Source organism: Saimiri boliviensis, chromosome 7, assembly GCF_048565385.1.
Source record: "Saimiri boliviensis isolate mSaiBol1 chromosome 7, mSaiBol1.pri, whole genome shotgun sequence".
Lineage (NCBI taxonomy): Eukaryota > Metazoa > Chordata > Mammalia > Primates > Cebidae > Saimiri > Saimiri boliviensis.
The window spans coordinates 76,969,877-76,994,914 of record NC_133455.1 but is presented as its reverse complement, the minus strand read 5'-3'; the positions used below and the strand labels follow the sequence as shown (position 1 = coordinate 76,994,914).

The 25,038-nt window shown below is 35.4% G+C and overlaps 1 protein-coding gene and 1 pseudogene across 3 annotated transcripts in view; one reads left to right on the top strand and one right to left on the bottom strand.

Moving 5' to 3' along the window:
- MON2 (MON2 homolog, regulator of endosome-to-Golgi trafficking) overlaps nucleotides 1-25,038 on the bottom strand; it is a 137,191-nt gene that overhangs the window by 46,978 nt on the left and 65,175 nt on the right. For all 3 annotated transcript variants that reach the window (XM_003926513.4, XM_003926512.4, XM_074402829.1), the window contains exons 11-22: nucleotides 24,698-24,851; nucleotides 17,686-17,918; nucleotides 15,137-15,218; nucleotides 14,042-14,226; nucleotides 12,347-12,459; nucleotides 11,912-12,016; nucleotides 11,416-11,496; nucleotides 11,265-11,338; nucleotides 11,085-11,175; nucleotides 4,889-4,990; nucleotides 3,101-3,211; nucleotides 707-882 (exon numbers count right to left, since the gene is read on the bottom strand). In XM_003926513.4, coding sequence (XP_003926562.1) covers nucleotides 707-882; nucleotides 3,101-3,211; nucleotides 4,889-4,990; nucleotides 11,085-11,175; nucleotides 11,265-11,338; nucleotides 11,416-11,496; nucleotides 11,912-12,016; nucleotides 12,347-12,459; nucleotides 14,042-14,226; nucleotides 15,137-15,218; nucleotides 17,686-17,918; nucleotides 24,698-24,851 — 1,507 coding nt within the window. The remainder of the gene's footprint in view (nucleotides 1-706; nucleotides 883-3,100; nucleotides 3,212-4,888; nucleotides 4,991-11,084; nucleotides 11,176-11,264; nucleotides 11,339-11,415; nucleotides 11,497-11,911; nucleotides 12,017-12,346; nucleotides 12,460-14,041; nucleotides 14,227-15,136; nucleotides 15,219-17,685; nucleotides 17,919-24,697; nucleotides 24,852-25,038) is intronic.
- Nucleotides 2,096-2,186, top strand: LOC120365169 (U6 spliceosomal RNA; annotated as a pseudogene).

Here is a 25,038-nt window from a genome sequence, read left to right as displayed (position 1 = left end):
CAGAGTGTACTGACACAAATCTAGATGACAGAACCTACTACACACCTGGGCTATATCTCATCACGCAACTATACTTTCTTACTAGGATTCTACATCTAGGGCAGGAGCTACTTACCTATGTAATCAGAATAACTATCAAGCATTGTAATACACTAAGCACAGAATAAATGTTTAATAAATCAAAAATTAATGAAAAGGTCACTTTAAAGCAATTTCTGACTGTCTAATATATATAGTGAGGTCAAGCCCTAACTGCTGTTTCACATCTTATCAAATAATGTATTTATTTCAACAAAACAAAATTACCCCATCTTTGGATGTGTTATAAAATTTGTTAGATTGTTTCATGTATCTTAGCATAAGTAAGAATCATGTATTCTTGCATGAATGTCAAATAAACAGCAATTTTTTTCATCCTTCCAAACAAAAAGTGATCTCTAAGTTCCCTGTAACCACTTAGGGGTAGAGGTAAGAAAAACTCTTATAGATCTTAGCCTTAAGCAGCAAGAACATTAAAAAAATGACCACTATTTCAAGATTTTAGGATGGACTCCTTTTCTACTCTATCATTTTTTAATGTTAATTTTATTTATATTTTATTTTTCATATTTTTTCTCAAATAATTTTAAACACCCATGAACATTTCTGACTGCTCCCATGTTTATTTTTCATATATATATTTTCTCAAATAATTTTACATACTTACCCTTGATCATTTCTGATTGCTCCCATGACTCCAAGCACTAATGGCCATCCAGGCCCAAGACTGTCTCCCTGACTCTGCAGAATCTGCAACACACATTCTAACTGCTTGAGTCGAATATCCGGATGATTAATATTGGACATCTCCTTTAGTGGGTTCAATAAAAGCAACTGCAGCCTCTGAAAAGGGGGCAAGAAACTAATTAGAAAGAGAAATCAAAAAAATACAAGAAGACTTTTCTGTTGCTTTTTAAGTTTAAATTCATTAAATTCATCTCCATTCAGACTACCACGGTAAATGGAAATTTTTTTTTTTTTTTTAGATGGAATCTTGTTCTGTCACCTAGGAGACTGGAGTACAGTAGTGCAATCTCAGCTCACTGCAACCTCCGCCGCCTTAGTTCAAGTGATCTTCCTGCCTCAGCCTCCTGAGTAGCTGGGATTACGGGCATGCACCATCATCCCTGGCTAATTTTTGTATTTTTAGTACAGACAAGGGTTTCACCACATTGGCCAGGCTGGTCTTGAACTCCTGACCTCAGGTGATCTGCCCACCTTGGCTTCCCAAGGTGCTGAGATTACAGGCGTGAGCCACCACGCCTGTTCAGAATTATTCTACTAAAATAAACATCAAATATCATTTATTCAACAATAATTATTAAAGGCAAATCTATCTCTATTTTTAAATGAGAGAAAAAAAAACCTTCAAGACGTTAGATTTTAGGCAAATGGGTGGTTATCTTACTTTAAAAGATATTAATTATAAACCCATAAATAACAGAAATGAACTTCACGACAGGAAATATATCTCTAGCTATATTTGGAGAGAGGAAATCAATTCCTAATTTCTAAAATGACCTTTCGTTTACTTTATTAATGTATATCATATGTATTTAAATTTAAAATTCTCAAACGTGATATAGTAGTAGAAGCTATACTTCTAAAAAACGAATAAATGTAGCAGATACTGACAAAGATGACATAAAACCAAGAAATCTGTCGGAAAGTTTAAAAAAAAAAGCATTCTATCTATCCCTTTCAGCATCTGAAAACCCTTGCTTCATTCTTAACTTTCTTTTGATTCATTTATTTGGTTCATTCACTGAAAAAACATTTCTAAGCTTTCACTATGCACCAAGTATTAAGCTGGACGTTGAGGATATCAAAATAAATGATAAAGGGTGTTATTTTTTTTTTTTAATTCGAATTGTTTCAGAAGAACATATGAAATCACTAAAATATAAGCTCTGTAAGCTTTATCTTTTCTGTCTTCTTCATCATCCTATTCAAAGAGCCGTATTCAACAATTATGTGTTAACTGAATTTCTGGAATACAATTATGATACAGTAAGATGATGAGGGCAATTGGAACGGTTATTAAATGCCTCATTCTGCGCTTGCTTCAGTAGTACATATACTAAAATTGGAATGATACAGAGATTAGCACAGCCCCCATGAAAATTTGTGATGTACTCCATATTTTTATTTAAAAAGTTAAAAAATAAATAAATGCGTTGTTCCTACTCAGTCTTGAAACAATAAAACTTTGGTAGACTTTTTTAAAAATGGGTATCAAGGCTGGGCGCAGTGGCTCATGCCTGTAATCCCAGCACTTTGGGAGGCCAAGGCGGGTGGATCTTAAGGTCAGGAGTTTGAGACCAGCCTGACCAACATGGTGAAACCCCGTCTCTACTAAAAAGACAAAAATTAGCCAGCCGTAGTGGCGCATACCTGTAATCCCAGCTACTTGGGAGGCTGAGGCAGGAGAATCACTTGAACCCGGGAGGCAGAGGTTGCAGTGAGCTGAGATCGCACCACTGCACTCCAGCCTGGGTGACAGAGCGAGACTTTGTCTCAAAGGAAAAAAAAATGGTACAAATAATAAAGAAAGTCAGGACATAGAATTCTGGAAGTAAAAAATAATTTAAATTATGTTAAAATAAAAATCTACTTCATTGTGCTTGTTTCTTCTGCCACTTATTTTCTTCCTACTTACATAGGGTAGTGAGAGAGAGAGAGAGAGAGAGGAAAAAAAAAAAAAAAAAAAAAAACAGAGACAGGTAAAGACCAAAGCAAAACAGGCGCCAAAACAACACTTTGGCACTGCATAAATAGGAAAACTTATGACTATGAGACCAATTCTTGGTAATTTAACTTAGTTTAGTTTAACCTCTGTAGTTTAATCTTAGTTAAACTAACTTAGTTTAATTTAACCTAAATTACTTTAATCTTAATTTAACCTTCTGTAAGAGATTCAGAGCCTACATATAAAACAGAATATTAAGTTAAAAACCCCACTCTTAGATACTATCTACTTGATAAATTAAGAAAAAAATCACATATGGAGGAGAAAGAGTTTATATTGAGAATTTTTTTTTAAAAGTAAGGTTTTTATTACCTGGTTTTGTGAAAGTGGAGGATCATGGTTAAATGTTAATCCTGCTTTAATAAGGGAAGTTAAAGCTTCTGCTCCCCATTCTCTCATTCGAGAGTTTGGATGCTGGCAGACCTGAAGGTATATAAAATTAAAAGTTTAATTTGTGTACTTCAGCTATAAATCACACATCAATTTTATATTTTAAAAGTTGTATTAAATATTCAATAAGCATTAGAAGAAAAATTATACCCAAAATGTAAGTGAGCTTACCTTCTGAATAAGAGCAAGAGCAAGCAATAGAGAGACAGAAGAAAAAAGATGAAACTAAAACAATTCACAGAAAAGAAAGGATTTCATAAAAGTAAATTATATATCATCAGGGTAAACAAAAGAGGCAAACTAATACCAAGGTTCTTAATTTAATTTCATTAATCAAATAATATGTCAAAATTCAAAAAATTTTATTGGTTGCCCTGTGATGAGACCATCCAATAATGAAGAAATCTGCATAAAGCCTTTAATCATTCATGAAAGTAATCCCAATAAAATGGGGGGAAGTTCACGTACATCTGTTTTTCTTATTTTATTTTATTTATTTATTTATTTTTTGAGACATGCTCTCTCACTCGGTTACCCATCCTGTAATGCAGTGGCACAATCATGGCTCACTGCAGCCTCAACCTCCTGGATTTTACCAATTCTCCCCATTTAGCCTCCCAAGTAATTAGAACTACAAGCATATATCATCAAGCCCAGTTACTTTTTTTAAATTTTTTGTAGAAATGGTGTCTCCCTATGTTGCCCAGCTTGGTCTTGAACTTCTGGGCTTAAGCAATCCTCCCACCTCAGCGTCACAAAGTGCTGAGATTTTAGTTGTAAACTACTGAAGTTTATAAGACCTTTCGTAGGTTTCTAAATAACATAAAAGGACTATGGTAACCTAAACCTAAACTGTACACAAACACATGTACTGGCAGAAGCAGGTTGTTTTTAAGCAGAAACTATTCAGAATCACCTTAACCTGAATGTCAGACAATGTAAATCTAGGGAAAATTCTCTAGCACTATCTATAATTAGTGATACCAAACCGTTTTTCCCTTAGCAGAAAGCTAGCTCATCATCAAGGCCAAGAACAGTGGCTCACGCCTATAATCCAAGCACCTGGGAGACTGAGGCTGGCAAATCACCTGAGGTCATGAGTTCAAGACCAGCCTGGCTAATATGGTGAAATCCTATCTCTACTAAAAATACTAAAATTAGCCAGGTGTGGTGGTATGTGCCTGTAATCCTAGCTACTCAGGAGGCGAGGCAGGAGAAACGCTTGAACCCAGGAGGTGGAGAGTGCGGTGAGGTGGGATCGTGCCACTGTGCACCAGCCTGTATGACAGAGTAACACTCCATCTCAAAAAAGGAAAAAAAGCTATCTCATGATGATAGCAAAGGCTATAAATGAGCAGTGTTTACTATTAACTCTATGCCCTAACTGCCTTGAAGTTTCAGAACTACCTGAAACTAAGGCGGATCAAGAGACTGTATAATAAAAGGGGTATCAAGCTAACAGCTGATTTCACTGATATTTCTCATTTTAAAATGTCACCCATTTTCAGCCAGTAAAAGCAACCAATTCCGTCATCAAATAAAATACAAAACAACTTTAGTCCTTGATAAAATGTACAAACATAAGTAAGTGCAGGCTCAGGAAAAGGGGAATAAAGTTAATGCTGATTTTTAAAATGGCTATCTAGAATCATCAGTTCAGTGTGCAAGGCTTTATAAAATAATTAAATATATTTAAGAAAGAGAATTTACCTCAAGTAGATGGCCAGTCAGAGGTCTCCACAGAATTTCTATTCGGTGCATATTAACTAAACCAGTTTCTAACAATTTGGCAACAGCAAAAAGAGATGGTTCCTAGGGAGAAAATATATTGATATTATAAGGAGAAAACTGAGAATACTCTGAAGAGCATGACTGAAATTAAAACGATTAGTTAGTACACAGTTAATAAATACAACAAAATCTTGGTTTATCAAAGACAAACCTTCCCGCCAACCTTAAATATCCAGAATAGCTCCTAATTTGAAAATTTGGTTAGGAGAAAAATGTTTTAATAGGGAAGGTGTGAGAATCCAAAAATTATACTAGACACATAGAATGGCTAGACCAGAAGAAAAGAAGCATTCTTATCAGCAAAGTCTTAAAATGACCAGGCTTTATGTGTGAATGTCAAGAAGTAGGGGAAAAAAGGGACAGCCGAGACAAAGGAAAAGAAAAATGAAATCAAGAGTACGGCAGAGATCAGGCTGTCAGTCCAGATACTAATAGAACAGAAGAGAACATGAAGACAAAAGAGTTTTCTATAGTCCCTGACATTATCAATAATCAGAAAGGGAACCAGGGTACATTATATATGGCTAAATGGGAGTACTTGGTCCATTTGTCACAAGCATGGTTTAAGAAAAGATCAAAGGGCAGTTATCTCTAATCAAATCTTAGTGAAGGTAATAAAACATGTTTAAATACAAAATCAGCTGATGAAAGCCATGAGTATTTTCTGGTGGATGGGTGTGGTATTTCAAACAGAGATAATGTATTTAAAAAAAGACAACTGAATAAAAAAGGAAAAATTAACTCCAGATGGATTACAGATTTAAACGTAAGACCTAACACTATAAAAACACCAGAAGAAAACCTAGGCAATACCATTCAGGACATAGGCATAGGCAAGGACTTCATGACTAAAACACCAAAAGCAATGGCAACAAAAGCCAAAACAGACAAATGGGATCTAATTAAACTTAAGAGCTTCTGCACAGCAAAAGAAACTATCATTAGAGTAAACCTGCAACCAACGGATTGGGAAAAAAATTTTGCAATTTACCCATCTGACAAAGGGCTAATGCTCAAAATCTACAAAGAACTTAAACAAATTTACAAGAAAAATACAAACAACTCCATCAAAAAGTAGGCAAGGGATATGAACAGACACTTCTCAAAATAAGACATTTATGCAGCCAACAAACATGAAAAAATGCTCACCATCACTGGTCATTAGAGAAATGCAAATCAAAACCACATTGACTGAGAATGGCAATCATGAAAAATTCTGGAGACAACAGATGCTGGAGAGGGTGTGGAAAAATAGGAACACTTTTACACTGTTGGTGGGAGTGTAAATTGGTTCAACCATAGTGGAAGACAGTGTGGCGATTCCTTAGGGATCTAGAAGTAGAAATACCATTTGACCCAGCAATACCATTAATGGGTATATACCCAAAGGATTATAAATCCTTCAATTATAAAGCCATACGTACACGTATGTTTATTGCAGCACCGTACACAACAGCAAAGACTTGGAACCAACCCAAATGCCCATCAATAATAGACTGGGTAAAGAAAATGCGGCACCAAGGACTACTATGCAGCAAGGACTACTATGCAGCCGTAAAAAAGGATGAGTTCATGTCCTTGTGAAGGACATGGATAAAGCTGGAAACCATCATTCTCAGCAAACTAACACAAGAACAGAAAATCAAACACATGTTCTTACTCATAACTGGGTGTTGAACAGTGAGAACACATGGACACAGGGAGGGGAACATCACACACCGGGGCCTGTTGCGGGGTGGGGGAGCTAGGGGAGGGATAACAGGGGTTGGGGAGATTGGTGAGGGATAACAGGAGAAATACCTAATGTAGATGATGGGAGGATGGATGCAGCAAACCACCATGGCATGTGTATACCTACGTAACAATCCTGAACAATCCACACATGTACCCCAGAACTTAAAGTAAAATAAACAGATAGAAAATAAAGAGAATAATTTAATTTTTAAAGAAAAGACTTTTTATAGATTCTGTATTCTTAACATTTTTACAGTGCTGACAAAAATCTAACAGGGAAATATGTGATAATATCTTCCTTTCTAGCAGAAGCCAGTGAACCAATTATATTGGGGTTTTAAGATGAATATGGTCAGGTTGATCCTTCCTGCATGTGATGTGCCAGACACCCTAAAATTTTTGGTGGTAGAAAAGTTCATGATTCTAGGGAGAATATGGTATAGTGGTTAAGATGATGTCTGTGAAGTTTTAACTGTTTGAGATTCCATCTCAACTCTACTGCTTAATAGCTATATAACCTTGGGTAACCTATGTACCTCTACTGAATATTTTTATTTTTTAAACCTAAAAAATGAAGATAATAAGCCGGGCGCAGTGGCTCAAGCCTGTAATCCCAGCACTTTGGGAGGCTGAGGCGGGTGGATCACGAGGTCGAGAGATCGAGACCATCCTGGTCAACATGGTGAAACCCCGTCTCTACTAAAGATACAAAAAATTAGCTGGGCATGGTGGCACGTGCCTGTAATCCCAGCTACTCAGGAGGCTGAGGCAGGAGAATTGCCTGAGCTCAGGAGGCGGAGGCTGCGGTGAGCCGAGATCGCGCCATTGCACTCCAGCCTGGGTAACAAGAGCGAAACTCCGTCTCAAAAAAAAAAAAAAAAAAAAAAAAAAAAAAATGAAGATAATAATAACATAGAAAACAATTAAATTTTAGAACATGCCTGGCATATAAGTTCCCCTAAATGTTGCTGAATATTACTTCTTTATTCCTCTTCTTCCTCTTACTTATTTTAACTACGATATACCCAGGAATCATGTAAAAGGATGTACAGGTGTCCAAAGCTCACACCTGAAGATTCTTATTCAAAAATCTAGAATGTGGTCCTGGCATTTGCATTTTTTAAAAAACTGCATAGCTGATTCTGATGCACACTAAAAGTAAGCAAAGTATTTAAGAACAGAGCTTTGGAATGAGGTAAAAGTGGGTTCAAATCCAAGCTCTTCCGATAACTAAGTATGTAACCTCAGGCAGGTCACTTAAGCTATTTTTCATATTTTCATCTGTAAAAAGGGAATATTACCTAAATCTCACACAGTTGTTTTAAATGATAAAATAATATGTTAGTGCTTGGCATACAGTAAACAGTGAAGAACAGATGCTTTAATATTTTTATTGTTGTTATACTGCGCTTCTTAATGTAATTATAAAAGTATAATCTACATTATCTTCTAAGAAAGAATTTGCAAGCTTTATATTTTTTTTTGAGACAGAGTTTCACTCTGTTGCAGAGGTTGGAGTGCACTGGCGCGATCTTGGCTCACGGCAACCTTTACCTCCCAGATTCAAGCGATTCTTGTGTCTCCGCTACGAGAACAGTTGGAATTATAGGCAGGTACCACCACGCCAGGCTAATTTTTGTACTTTTGGTAGAGAAGGGGTTCCCCGTGTTGGCCAGGCTGGTTGCAAACTCCTGGCCTCAGGTGATCCACCCACCTCAGCCTCCCAAAGTGCTGGGATTATAGACATGAGCCACCGCGCCAGCCTGCAAGCTTTATCTCAAATTATTTCCACAACACATTGACATAAATTCCTGAAATGAGGATCAAAAACAAGATGCTGGTCACTTTAAAGCCACACCTAAAGATCACTGATATCTACATCTTTAATCTCTAGAATATTTAACTCACTCAGAACAGTCGATATTGATGAACATTCTTTTTTCAAGAATGTAGAAACTTTTCCACTAATTTTAGTATCTGCATATTTATAGTAATTTATATAAATGGCATAACTGAAAAACCTGTTATAGCCTCCATCTAAAAATATTTTTTAAGGTTTATGTTGAATACTTTCCTAAAGTTTATACTTGAATATTCTTATAAAGCTTTCATATGCATTCCATATTTACTTTACAAAATTAAATCCTGAAATGGAGACATGTAAATCTATTTTCAAAGATATTATCTTCATTTTACTCAGTGTATCCATTTTCTCAACAATTGTTCTGCCCAAGCCTTCCTTAAAAATCATTATCTGTTCCTACCACTCTCTGAAACTGTACTATTGAAGGTTAAAAATAAACTATTGATCACCAAATCTCCTACTTTTTTCTCAGAGGTCATGATTTCTTATAGTATTTTTCTTTTGATTTCCATTAACCTGCACTTTCCTACCTAAATCCTACCAATCTTTCAGTATGCATCTCCAATCACATGAATTCATCTTGATTAACCTTAATTCATGTTAATAAAAACATCTACCAATAACATCTTATATAACAAGGAACTAAAAATGCAGAGAATAAGTCTCATGTCATTTTATATCTGTTATTTATTGAGACTGTCATACCATCATAATTGTCACTTAACTATGAATCAAGTAGCTTATATGTTCTTTGAAGGTAGAAACCTCCTATTTCGTTATATGTCCGAGCAATGTCATGTACACAGTAAGCATACTGTGCTTGTTAAATAAATACATAAATTCTGAAAACATTACCATATAAGCTTGCTTAGATTTCTCTTTTTTTTTGGAGATGGAGTCTTGCTCTGTCACCCAGGGTGGAGTACAGTAGCGTGATCTCGGCTCACTGCAACCTTCACTTCCTGGGTTCAAGTGATTCTCCTGTCTCAGCCTCCCAAGTAGCTGGGATTACAGGCATGTGCCACTACACCCAGCTAATTAATGTATTTTTAGTAGAGACCAGGTTTCACCATGTTGGTCAGGCTGGTTTCGAACTCCTGACCTCATGATCTGCCCGTGTTCACCTTTCAAAGTGCTGGGATTACAGGGGTGAGCCACTGTGCCGGGACACTTGTTTAGATCATTAAGATACTTTATTATTTACTGCTTGCAAATCCCAGGCCTCAGGTGATCTGCCCACCTCAACCCCCCAAAATGCTGGGATTACAGGCGTGAGCCCTCATTAAGAGCAGGTTAATGGAAATCAGAAGAAAAATATTAGAAGAAATCATGATCTATGAGAAAGAAGTAGGAGACTGGATGATAAGTAGTTTATCTTTAACCTTGAATAGTGCAATTTCAGAGTGGTAGGAACAAACATGATTTTTAAGGAAGGCTTGGGTAGAACAATTCTTGACAAAATGGATACACTGAGTAAAACAGATAATTTCTTCTGAAAATAGATTTAATAAAATATTACAGTTTTATGTTAAGAATTAATCTCAAATATGTAGAATTATTAAAAATATCAAGAAATTTATTGCTTCATTATACATTACCCTTGCCTTGATTTAGAGCAAACTATAATACATACTTTCAAACACCTACATGTTTAATTATCTAGCTATGTACTATATGAAACTATACCCTAATGAGACTTTCTTCACCAATATTTAAATGAGTCACAAGAGCCAAGATGACAAGCCACAGTATACAGAATTACACCTAAGGACTAGGCAGACAGCATAATTTTGAATGCTACAGTTAGATGTTAAACAAATTACAGTTTTTAATAATATTTTTCGTTATTTTCACTTATTTGTGAATAGTCAAACTATATTTATTAATATTAAAATGGAGAAAGCATTTTCTTTTAAATAGTTATTTCTAAGATATAAATACACCCAACTGTTCCTGTGCTTTCCAAGTATAATAGAAAGTTATATTTTTAGTAGTACAGAAAGAAATTTTCTTGAATGTTAACATTCAAAAGTACTGTTTTATTCATTTAATCAATGAACAAACAAAAATTTTAATTTCAAGATAAGGAGAATCACTACCTTTAGAAAGAAATTATTAGCTCCTTACTTTCCATCCCAATGAAGGCAAAGGAAACTAAGACAAAGATTCTTTAATTTAAATCTATTATTACCCCAATCATAAATTAGAATTACAAGTATTATCATATTTTATATAACCTATACAACTGTATATTTTATAAAAATATTTTTTAAATGTTGAGTATATAAGAGAAATAAACACGGCTTAAAATCATGACATATTTAGACATATCATAAGCCAAATCATGTCCTTTTTACTCTCCCTTCAACAAATAACCATAAATGGTAAAACCCAACAGAGTATGGTTAGCATACATGCTGAACGTTAGTCCTACTAGTAAAACACTAAGATCATAATGGATGTACATCTTATATAACTAATGTATCATATTTAAAACAGGAAGGTAGAATATCACACCTTATTATTTCCATAGGCCATATCCATTGCTTCTAGAGACAAGGAGCAAAGCGCATTTATTAAATGATGCAGTGATACGTCATCAAGATACCTAAAAAGAAAATGAAGAAATAAGAAATCCCAATCTAAACTATATGACTCATAACAATGTTTTTGTCAACTAAAAAAACTGACTCTTACTGTGAGCTTTCAAACAATCTTGAAAGTATATTGGAAATCACTGGTAAATCGGTCATCACTGCTGTTGTTAGAACCTAAGAGAAGAATAAAATTAAATGTAACATATGACACTTTGGGATGCACTAATTGGGTAAGAAGGACTAGAGCTTACTGTACTGGGTCCTTCTACAGCTCTCCCAGGTTTCAAGGCACCGCCACTACTAGGCTTTAATCCCAAAATCCATACAAGATGCTGTAAAATAAAAATAAAAAAATAAAACTGAAGTTCACAAAAGTATAAAAATTCTAATAATTCAAATTAAAATCAGTAGTAACTTCTAGTAACCAAAATTAAAATCAGTAGGTTTCTAAAACCTATAACTAAAATCAGTAATTAACATTCGTGTAAAATAATTAATTATATTAAACATAGGCAGCACAGCTTAGGCCATTAGGAGAACCATTCTACCACTTCCTACAATATGAGTCACATCTTCTTCCCTTTCTAACTTCTTTTTTCATATCTATTCTCCCTATTTTATATCTATCTCTTTATTCATATATATTCCTTAGGCCTGTCAAAAACATCAACAGGCATTGATTAGTCTAATTGTTAGCAATTACATATAAAAACAACACTGATCTCTGACGCAGACTCTATTACATACCTGAAGAGTTGCCAAGACAAGTTGCCATGATGTTCCAAGAACAGCCCCATGGCAATGTGCCAAGTTAAGTAGAGTCCTCATACACTGGATATTTTTCGAAGTCAGCTGTATTCAAAAAAGGATACATTTTCAAGAATTACATATGCTTAAAAATTAAAAGCTTATAAAGTAGTGCTAACGTATTAAAAGATTTTTTAAATACAAAATTAAGAAAAAGGTTTGGATGATTTTATAAGGAACAATTCATTTGATTAAAAGTTGTATTATCACATTAGTTACAATAATGTCAACTGCATGAACTAGCTTCTTTTAAATATACAATCCAGGTAAAAGTAAGTAAATAAATGTAATGATACATTTTGGCACACACAAAGATAGGTATGACAGGTTTCCTTGACATCTAATTGATAAACGAAAAAAGAACAAGTACATTACCATTACTGTCCCTTGAGGCTGGACTGCTAAAGGTTGACCCACTGCCACAACTTGCTGGTGAGATTCACTTGATGGACTTATCATCATAACACTTTGGCCCTGAACAGAATATGCTAGAACACAAAGGAAAGCCTAAATAATTAAAATATATTTTTTATATTGCATTTATAATAGTATTATGTTTTGATTAAACCAAGTTTAGCCATACACTTATTTAAATATCAGTAATACCTAATACCTATATGCAAATATTTTAAAAACTCAGGAAGGGTTGGGCACAGTGGCTGACATCTGCAATCCCGGCCATTTTAGGAGGCCAAGGCGGACAGATCACCTGAGGTCAGGAGTTCAAAACCAGCCTGGCCAACATGGTAAAACCCTGACTCTACTAAAAATACATAAATTAACCAGGTATGGTGATGCACTTCTGTAGTTTCAGCTACTCAGGAGGCTGAGGCAGATGAATTGTCTGAATTCAGGAGGCGGTGGTTGCAGTGAGCCAAGATCATGCTATTGCACTCCAGGCTGGGTGACAGAGGAGACTCCGTCTCAAAAACAAAAAACAAAAAACACACAAAAACCTCACGAGGTACAAAAACCTCACGAGGTACAAAAACAAAGACAAGTTAAGCAAATATTAAGTAATTTTCTATATAACATAAAATTATATAACTTTGGTAACTTCTTCATAAGCAATACAGAGCTAGAACACATTAAGTATTTTAAACATGTATCCCTGGTATAACTTTTTAAGTTAGAGATCAATGTACTTTCAGTTTGAAAACTGAATATTAGCCTGTAATACAGTTACTTGGGAGGCTGAGACAGGATCGCTTTAGCCCAGTTCAAGATCAGCCTGGGGAATACAGTGAGATCCTGTCTCATTAAAAACATATATAAGCGGGGATGGAGGCAGCAAACCACCATGGCATGCGTATACCTATGTAACGATCCTGCAAGATCTGCACATATACCCTAGAACTTAAAGTACAACAACAAAAAATTTTAATTCCCCTCCAAAAATATATATATATATATAAATCCTGAATATTACATTGAAATTTATATTATATGTAACAAACAAGTATTTTCAAAGAATTCAACAAGAAAATAAATTTTTGAATGTTGGTTTAACCTAAGTTGTTGCAAACATTATTATTCTACTAGTTCCACTAAAAAAAAAAAAAAAATCACCATTTCAACAGTATCCCATAGTTTACAAAGGACTTTTTAACTTATTTGACCCCAGTAACTGTTGTTTAAAATTCGTATTACAAGTTGAGCATCCCTTATCCAAAATGCTTAGGATCACAACTGTTTCAGATTTCAGATTTGTTCAGATTTTGGAATATGTATATTATATATACGTATGCATTTATTTGCATATTTGCAAATACTTATATTTGCATTTTATAGCTATTCACATTATATACTTATCCAATGATCATTTCCTTTTTCATGTTGATGCTCAACAAGTTTTGGATTTTGGAGCATTTTAGATTCTGAAATTTTGGATATCCCACCCCCATCCCCCACTCCCACCCCTTATTTTTTAAGAGCTCAGGGACATTAATTTCTCCAAGGTCACAGAGTCAGTACATGGAAAAGCAGACTTAAACTCAGAATGTCTATAATCTTCTGTCTATACCATAACATCCCATTACATAGAGAGAATTTTGAGTAAGCCTGTCTTACATTTGTTGGAAAGTGTAGCTGCAGTGGTAGTATTTAATACAGTAAGAGCATAATGAGGAGGCAGGGAACCTTTGCATATTGCAGTTATAAAGGCATCTCTTGAAGTTACAAGGCCCAGTCTTCCACAAAGAGCAGCCATAGTCAGTTCAGCTTTTAAAATATTCTCAGTGGCCGCTTCATCTGTGCTGAAAAGAAAGTATTTTATTTAATCTGATAAACTTATTTTTAATTATATTGTAAAGCATGACATGAAATTAAGTATTCAGTAAAGTATGAAGAAAATCTATTCAAAAGTTCGTCAAAATACTACCAATATACTGAAGAAGAAATTTTAATCTATTAACATAACCTAAAAAGTTGAACTGGGTAAAAGCAATGTGTAATACATTATTTATTACTGAAGACAAGGACTATGAACATAAAGACTTAGCTTAAAATGCCAAGCATTTTGAAATAAGTAAATTTCTAAATCCTAAAGAAAAACAACAAATTAAATATAATCATTGCAAAAACAGTTCTAAGTCTTGAAATGAAAAAGGTATTCTGTAATTTTAGGATTGTATTTTCCATTAAAACATCAAAAAATTCTGGTGGCTTGGGGCAGGGCAAGGAAAGAATGAGGAAGGGGGATGAGAGAAAAAGAATAATGTTTCACACACATAAAAAACTAATATTAGAAAATAATTCTGCCCAGGCACAGTGGCTCATGCCTGTAACCCCAGTACTTTAGGAAGCCGAGGTGGGTGGATCACTCGAGGTCAGGAGATTGAGACCAGCCTGGCCAACATGGTGAAACCCCATCTCTACTAAAAATATAAAAATTAGCCAGGCGTGGTGGCAGGCACCTGTAATCCCAGCTACTCGGGAGGCTGAGGCAGTAGAATCGCTTGAAACTGGGAGGCAGAGGTTGCAGTGAGCCAAGATTGTGCCATTGCACTCCAGCCTGGGGGACAAGAGTGAGACTTCCTTTCAAAAAAAAAAAAAAAAAAGGAGAGAAAGAAAAGAAAATAATTATAGGAACAAATTTAAGTAAATCATTTTAATGTGTTTTTTTGACTGACACAGTGCAATATTAAACTTACAAAGACTTAATACCTGGCATCCAGAAGGAGTGAGAGTGCAGCAAGAAGACCACACCAGCAGGCATTCACCATTTCTTCCCAAACAGCCCTACTAACTTAAAGAAAAAAAAAATACAATACTGAATTATAATTATAGATAGCACAATATTTAATAATGTCAAATTCTAAAACTTTCCTCGATAATGTCAAATATTCCATCAGCTTAATTATTAAATACTAATATTTAGTATTTAAAAAATTAAAAGAACGAAAACTCAGAAGCCATACTATAGTTTCGGACTTGAAGAAGTCTTAAAAATAAGTTGTTTTGAGGCCGGGCGCGGTGGCTCAAGCCTGTAATCCCAGCACTTTGGGAGGCCGAGGCGGGTGGATCACGAGGTCAAGGGATCGAGACCATCCTGGTCAACATGGTGAAACCCCGTCTCTACTAAAAATACAAAAAAATTAGCTGGGCATGGTGGCGCATGCCTGTAATCCCAGCTACTCAGGAGGCTGAGGCAGGAGAATTGCCTGAACCCAGGAGGTGGAGGTTGCGGTGAGCAGAGATCGCGCCATTGCACTCCAGCCTGGGTAACAAGAGCGAAACTCCACCTCAAAAAAAAAAAAAAGTTGTTTTAAAATATCTACGGTAAGATCTTTCTGTGCACAAGTTAACTGGTATGTGTACGTATATATACATTATTTATACTTATATTTTGGAGCTGAGTCTTGCTCTGTCACCCAGGCTGGAGTGCAGTGGCGTGATCGCAGCTCCCTGCAACCTCCGCCTCCCGGGTTCAAGTGATTCTCCTGACTTAGCCTCCTAAGTAGTTGTGATTATAGGCATGCACCACCAGGCTGGCTAATTTCTGTAGTTTTAGTAGAGATGTGGTTTCACCGTGTTGGTCAGGCTGGTCATGATCTCCTAACCTCATGATACACTTGCTTTGGCCTCCCAAAATGCTGGGATTACACACGTAAGCCACTGCACCTGGCCATATATATATATAAATTTTTTTTAAGAGACAGGGTTTTGTTGTGTTACCCAGACTGGACTAGACCTCCTGGGCTCAAGCAATCCTCCTGCTTCAGCCAGTAGCTGGCATTATAGGCACATGCCACAATGCCCAGCTGTTATCCTTTCCTTTCCCTTCCTCTTCAACCAAACTTTCTTGGCCTGTGTAACCATTTGGAGTAAGGGCAGGGTGCAGTGTAACAAACTGGCTCAGCCAGAAGACTGATTATATATGTTGAGAATCAAGCAAATAAGTCCATACACTGAGCAAAATGTGAACAGGTTCCACACTGTTGGAGAGGGGAATTACAAATACAGAAAGTTAAAAATAAACCTTGTGGTACTGAACTGGAACTGAAGAAGCTAGTGTGATGTCATGGTAGTTCAACATACATAGAGAAATAGACATTTTGGAAATGTAGAGAGATGTGTGCTTGTGTGTGCATAGGTGTGTGGATGTGGATATGTATTTCCTATCCAAGTAGCAAAAAGGATACCTAGTATCCCTGTGTTCATTTCAATACTATTCTACACTAAAAGGAACGAGGGTTTCCTGGAGATATGACTGATACCTGGGCTGGACAAGAATCATCCGAGATCAGCCTAGAACATCTTGTTCTATCAAAGAGTAAGGAAGTGCTCAGAGAATTTCAAAAGGGCATGGGACATGTCCAAAGGACACAGGGGCCATCTTGAAAGAGGTACCATTGGCCATGTTGGGAACAATCTGAGCATCAAACCAAATAATAGTAGTCAAAGACTGTAATCCTTTGAATAAAACAGAAATCCATGAATCTATACTAATATAAGTGAACAAATGTTTAAAAATAAGTGCAGAAGGGAAAGCACTCTTTTGTAGTAACAATCTGAAAGTATTTTTCCAAAAATTAATTAATTATACATTGAAGAAACCAGGCTGACATTGTATTAACCATCTGATAGAACCAAGCATCTCCAATAATGACACAAATTGATATTGTAGTATGCTTCCTAATACAGTGACAGAGTAAGTACAGCACAGCAACATTTCTGTGCCAGTCCTGTCAAAAATGAATAAACTGAATTTAATTATGAAGGAACACAACACAAACTCAAACTAACTGACTTGTACTCACGAAAAGTCAAGGTCACATAAAACAAGGAAGAACTACAAAACTCTTCCAAGTTGAGATATGGCAACTAAATTCAACACATGAAAGGACATCACTAGGGCAACTGGTAACATTTGAATGATATCTGGAAGATCATATTGGATTGACGTTAAATTTCTGATGGTGATTGTACTATGATACACAGGAGACTGTCTGTATTTTGAGAAAATGCACACTGATGCATTAAAGGGTAGTAATATGGCATCATGTCTGCAATTTATTCTCTAAATAAGGTCAGGAAAAAGTATAGTCACATGTACGTAATTCAAGAAAATCGTAAGGTAAATGTGGGAAAGTGGTTAACACTTGAGAAGTAAGTGTGAAAGACTTATAGAAAGTATAATTTTTGCAAATTCTCTGTAAATTCCATATTATTTCCAATAGAATCTGGACTCCAATAAAAATACAGACTCATACCAATTTCCTTATCCACTTGGTCTGATGCGGACTGTAAATCCTGCTGCTCTGACGACTGTGTTGGTGAAGAAGCTTCTTCGGTGGTGGTCTGACATTCTGTTTCAACCTCTCCTAACTCTCCTTCAATCATACTTGTGATTCCACGAACAAGGTCTAGCAAACAATGGAATGCCACAGACATGGCATAACCTTCAGGGATAGTTGGAGGCTCAACTTTGTCCAACATTTCTAAGCTGAAATTATGAAAAAGAATAGTAATGAGAAGCCACAGCAAAAAAAATACATAAAACTCTGTCTACAATTTATGGACTATAGAAATTAAAATTAACAGAATAGCAAAAATAAAGGGACATTACCAAGTTTGTTTTATTTAAGGGAGGGATACCTTCGTGGTATTTTAATAACCTGAATAGAAAAATTAAGGCCTACCCACTGCCATAACTATTTTAATAATTTACTTCTTGTTCTCCCCTGAGTTATGCCAATGTTTTCATTAAATATTAGATATTAGAAAAATAAAGACTGACACACAAAATATGAGATAGATTATAAAACTTCTCAAACTCTGACTTGTACTTTAAAAATAACATGCCATCAAATCATATCACTCCTATGAAGAGTAAGATGCTTTTCGCACCGTGAGATGCCCAGCTCACCTACCATTTCAAATATAATCTGCCAACAAAGTAAGAATAGTGTGTCAAGTTCAAACTGCAGAGCAACTTTTTACCCCATAATTAGAAGAAAGTTTTCAGAAGGAAGGGCAATAAATCTGTTTTAAATCATGGCAGATAGTGAACTATGGTTCTAAATCTCTTAAAATTGGTATCTGGCAAAATAATTCCCAGAAAAAATAATAATTCAATTGACAAAGAACTAATGATTCTGGAACAACTGGATATTCACATAAAGAAGAGCAATGCTGGACTCCCATCTCACACCATATATAAAATTGACTCCAAAATGAATCAATGACTTAAACGTAAGAGCTAAAACTATAAAACTCTTAGAAGAAAACATAGGTAAAAATCTTCATGACCTCAGATAGGCAAAGGTTTGTTAGATATGACACCAAAAGCATAAGCAACAAAGGAAAAAACAGATTCATCAAAATTAAAAACAATTGTATTTCAAAAAGCAGCAGTCTAGAAAATGAAAAGACGCACAGAATGAAAGAAAACTTTTGCAAATCACATATCTGATAAGAGACAGGCATCCAGAATATATAACTCTGAAAACTAAATAAGAAAAAGACAATTCAATTAAAAAGGAGCAACGCGCCAGGTGCCGTGGCTCACACCTGTAATCCCGGCACTTTGGGAGACTGAGGGGGGCTAATCACGAGGTCCGGAGATCAAGATCATCCTGGTTAAGACAGTGAAACCCCATCTCTACTAAAAATGCAGAAAAAAATTAGCTGGGTATGGTGGCACATGTCTGTAGTCCCAGCTGCTCAGGAGGCTGAGGCAGGAGAATCACTTGAACCCAGGAGCTGGAGGGTGCAGTGAGCTGAGATCATGCCACTGCACTCCAGCCTGGGCAACAGAGACTCTGTCTCAAAAATAAATAAATAAATAAAGGAGCAATGAATCTGAATAGACATTTCTCCCAACATGACATATCAATGCCCAAGAAGCATACAAACATGCTTACTACCAGTCATTAGGGAATGCAAATCAAAGCACTTAAGTAAGGTATCATTTCACAAACACTGGGATGACTGCAATAAAAAAGATTAATAAGTATTGCGGAGGATGTGGAGGTATTTGAACCCTCACACATTGCTGGTAGGAACATAAAATGATACAATTGCTTGGGAAACAATTTGGCATTTCCTCAAAAATTTAAACATAGAGTGACCATATAAACCAGCAATTCCACTATTAGTTGCATATCCAATAGAAATGAAAACACATGTCTATGCAAAAACTTGTAGACAAATGCTCATAGCAGTATTATTCATAATAAACAAAAGTAAAAAATAACCCAATACGCATCAATTGATGAAAAAAGCCATTCCATACACTGGAATATTATTCAGACATATAAAGGTGTGTGAACACATGCTATAACACAGATGAACCTTCAAAACATTATGCTGATGTGGGAGCTAAAAAAGTGGATCTCATGAAGTCAGAAAGCAGATGGGTGGTTCCCAGGGGCCAGGAAGGATGGAGATTTGGGGGTGAAGACAGGTTGATGAATAGGTACAAAAATACAATTAAACGGAAAGGAATAAAGTTTAGTATTTAACAGTTCGGTACGGTATAATCTATTGTATATTTTAAAATAGCCAGAACACAAGAATTCAAATGTTCCCAGCATAAAGAAAAGATAAATGTTTGAGGTGATAAGACAATTACCCTGATTTGATCACTACACATTATATAAATGTATCAAAATATCACATATACCCTGGAAATATACATTTATTACATATCAATTTAAAAAATTATGTTGTCTCAAAGAAGCATGACACAAAAGGACATTTACTGTGTCATTCCAGTTATATGGAATATCCAGAATTGGCAAATCAATAGGTGCAGAAAGCAGATTAGTGGCTGTTAAGGGGCTAGAAGGGGGACTTGGGAAATGACTGGAATGGGTATATGGTTTTTCAGGGGTGATAAAATTTTCTAGAATTAAGTAGTGATAATGGTTGTACAACTTTGCAATATAGTGCAACTATGAACTGTACACTATAAAAGGGTGAATTTCATGGCATATGAATTATCTCAAAAGTAAAATTGAAATTACTAAAGATTACAATAAAAAAGCTAAGAAAATTTCCTACCTCAAATTCTTAAAGTTTGTGAATCATCAAGGTAGGTAATTAATAAAGAAATGCTAATTTAGAAAATGTAAGAACATCTATATATAGTGATCATTCAACAAGCAAATACTCTTAGCCTAGGACTCTACTTTTTGAATATGTATAATCTCATTTAACTCCTCACAAAAACCGTTAAGAGACACAGATAATAAAACCGAGGACTAAGATGACAGTTATTAATCAGTAGTTTTTTAACTCAAGTCTGACACTAAAGCCTAACACCAATGTGTCAACTCTTTAGCTTTTAAAATTTTATGTAATCATTAGAAATACATTTACATTATCGATAAAGAAATTTAAGCTCTAGAGCTGGAGGCCATTAGCAAAACCAAATACTACATGTTCTCACTTATAAGTGGCGGCTAAATGATAAGAACTTATGAACACAAAGAAGGAAACACCAGACACTGGGGTCTACTTGAAGGGGGAGGGTAGGAGGAAGGAAAGGAGCAGAAAAGGTGAACTATTGGGTACTGGGCTTAACACCTGGGTGGTGAGATAATACATACAACAAATACCCATGACACATGTTTAACTATTTAACAAACCTTCACAAGCACCCCCAAATGTAAAATAAAAGTTAAAAAAAGAGAAAGAAAGTTAAGCTCAAATGGAGATAGAGTTTATGGGTTTAATCTTTCCCAGGCCAGTTAACCTTAGAGAGCTGCATCCTGCATAAACCAGTGCTAAGCATCTCGTTAGATAAATTCCTGTTCTCAATGAATATGTGATCTATTGGGAAAATGTATCTAAAACATAAAATAATCCAAAACACTGTAAACTCTAATTCTCAAATTCTATGGCACAGACTTTAAGCACTACAATAGTTAACAGGTAATTTATACTTTTTATTTATACCATGAACCTAAAAGAAAACACATACTTTCTTACCTCACTGTTTCAGTGCCACTTTATTAAAATTACTGCATAAATTCCACTTTTAGATAAAGTGCAATTTATTTGTTTAAACATTTTAAACTTAAGGTCAAATAGCAAAAACTGTCTCAAGTCCAACTTTGAAAGGATCTAAAGTATATTAAATATGAAAGAACATGCCACCAATATTGATGTCAAAACTACTTCTATCTATACATCACTTAAGTTTTCAAATTATACTCAGTCAATAAAAGAACAGAATGCACAATCAGATGCCAATTTAACAGTTAAGCTCCAATGTGAACATACTAACCCACGTACAAAATAACTCCCAATATTTTCTGGCTGTTTATTATTTCAGAATTAAGCAATTTCCGCATGTAAAGCACTAAAAAAAAAAAAAAAAATCAAGAAACTAAGCATATGTTCCTTTAGAGATTCAGTCCTAATCTTGTCTTCATGAGAGAAAATTAAGATAAAGTGAAATCAACTGCCATATTAAAAAATGACAGTATTTAGTAGCAGATTCAGTTAAAATCCAGCATAAATAATTTGTTTGTTGGCTTTTAATAATAAATTTTAAAAAGCAGTTTTACAATCCAGTCAAGTATTCATTATGTTGTGGCTTGTTTCTATTTTTTTTTTCCTTCCTCAAGCACACATCTTCACTCCTTCCCTTTACGTGTCTGCTCAGTATTATCTCCTCCCGGAGACCCTTTCTGTCCCCATCTTCACGTTGGTCATTTTCTATCCCCTTAACTTACTTTTTCTTCAAATTAACCACTACCCAAGGTTATACTATATATTTACTTGTGTCCTTATTTATTTACTATCTCACTCACTAAAGTGTAAGCTCTATGAAGGCAAGAATTTTCTCCTGTGTAGGAAGTAGAAAAGTTCCTCTTCAAAGTTTCCTTTCTTGTTAAAGAACAAATACTAAGTGTTAGAAATAAGAGTTTGTTTTAAAGACTAAAGCCTTCTTGCTTTTTGCTAATAACGCTTTGTTAAGCCCTATCCAATGTAGCTATCAGACATGCTCACAGGCATGTAGTACATTCTACCTCCTTGTACTTTAACCAAGATATTTGTGTTAGACATGCTCACAGACATGTAGTACATTCTATATTCCTATACTTTAACCAAGATATTTATGTTGTTACTTTTCTAAGTCCTTTTGCAAGCAACTTTCCATCCCTTCTTTATTTGGCCTTCCTGTTTTACTTTGGTTCTCCATTGCCTTTACCTATTCAAGAAAGTTTTAAGTTATTAGCTAACTGAGTTCAGTTTTAGATGGTGAGGTCTGGCTCCAACCAAGGGAGATCAGACACAACAGTAAGTATGATCCCAAATGCATAAGGGATAAATACGTCTGCTTTTCCTTTGTTTGTTGCACTCTCGTGGCAAGACTGCTGACGAGTGTACCCTTTCCAAAGAAAGTAAAGATTTCCTTGCTGAGAGATTCTTTGTCCTAGTGCTGACTTTTCTTTGCGGCACTGAAAATGTGTATGTAACATCCTGTGTTGGGTTTTGTTCAGGTTATAAAATGAGGTGGGAAGGTGAACTTGATAATTAATGTCTCCTTTCGTGCTAGATATCTGATTCTTTTACAACGTAATTATCTAGTGTGCTTGAGTCATTACCTTTTGTCCCAAGGCAAAGTCTGTATAATACTAAGTAGTTTTAGTATAAATGACTAAAAATAACAATATTTTAATTAAAACATTTTAGTCTTCTGTAACTCTATACTTTTATAATTTTAGGCAAAATCAATCTGCAAGGTAAAATATCACTAGGATGATACAATGCGGACTGACATACTATAGAAATTTATGATTTAAACTAGTCAAAGATTCTGTCTCACTTCTATTTTTTTTAAGAGATAGGGTTTCGTGGTTACCCAGCCTGTACTCCAACTCCTGACCTAAAGTGATTCTCCTGCTTCAGCCTCCTGAGTCTGTTTCACATTAAGTCTTCATTTATGTCATAAAGATTATTTTATTTTTAGACAGAATCTTGCTCTGTCACCCAGGCTGGAGTGTAGTAGCATGATATCAGCTCACTGCAACCTCTGCCTCCCAGGTTCAAGCGATTCTCATGCCTCAGTCTCCCGAGTAGCTGGGATTAGAGATGTACAACACCAGCCCAACTAATTTTTCTATTTTTAGTAGAGATGGGACTTTACCACGTTGGCCAGGCTGGTTTTGAACTCCTGACCTCAAGTGATCTGCCCATATCAGCCTCCTAAAGTACTGGGATTACAAGGATGAGTCACTGTACGTGGCTAAGGATGTTTTTTGTTTTGTTTTGTTTTGTTTTTGAGACAGAGTTTTGCTCTCGTCGCCCAGGCTGGAGTGCAATAGTGCAATTTGGCTCACCACAACCTCCACCTCCCGGGTTCAAGTGATTCTCCTGTCTCAGCCTTCTGATTAGCTGGGATTAAAGGCATTTGCCACCACGCCCGGCTAATTTTTTGTATTGTTAGTAGGGACAGGGTTTCTCCATGTTGGTCAGGTTGGTCTCCAATTCCCTACCACATGTGATCTGGTCGCCTTGGCCTCCCAAAGTGCTGGGATTATAGGCATGAGCCACCACATTTAATTATACATACCAATTACTCAAATATCTGTGATTGCCTCACAGTAACTGCAGCAAGGTTAAATACATGTAGTATAGACGTCTTATTTCTGTAAGTACTGTATTTCATTAAAACTTTTAAAAAATCAGTAGTACATCACTGAGTATGCACTTGTTAAATTGAAATGGCTAATAATAATTTAAAAGTAACAGATATGGAATCCATTAAGCACTTTTAATTAAAAACTAAAATTTCCATGTGTTAGTATGATTAGCTAAGCACTTAAAATAACTTTTCTTATACAAAGAATTCTGAAAATGAGATATATCACTACTTCTATGGTATAGATGAGAGAAATGAGGTAAAAAGAAAAAAAAAGATTATTTTTTTGTAAGTAACTCAGCTAATATGAGAAGAACTAAGCCCAAGTGGTCTGAAACTAATTCATATACTTAAACCAAAAAGCTGTATAGGAGAGCTAATAGGACCATACGAAAAAAAATCACATTTTGTTTTATAATGCTGTTAGTCTACAAACAGCACAAAAGAAAACAAATAAAATCCAGTCCTAGACACAATTTTCAAAATACAATAAAAGAAAATGAGCTCTAAAATGCATCAGAAATACTGAATCTAAAATTTAAAATATTATACAGAGAGAAGCATTTTAGGTTAAATATCACCCCCAACAATATCATTCCTTATAAAATAATGCTACTGCTACTTACTAGGTGGCTTTAGCACTGCCTTGAACTGTGATTGTTAAAATAGGTATCCAGGTTCCCCTATATTCAAATGCAGGTAGCAAAGTAACACCTCCACCAATCCCCACCATTCCTGAGTTAGCTGGTGCTGAGGCTGAGCCACCTAAATTATTGTTTCCTGTTAGAGAAGGGGAAAAAAACGAAAGATACTAATTTACTACTTGACTACAAATCAATAATATTCAAACACCTAGCCAATCTTCCAAAAAAAAGTCTATACTATCAGAATGGGTAATACAGAAATAAATGAAATCAGTACTATTTTGTCTATTAGAGAGTCTTCCTATTTCCCTAAAATACCATTT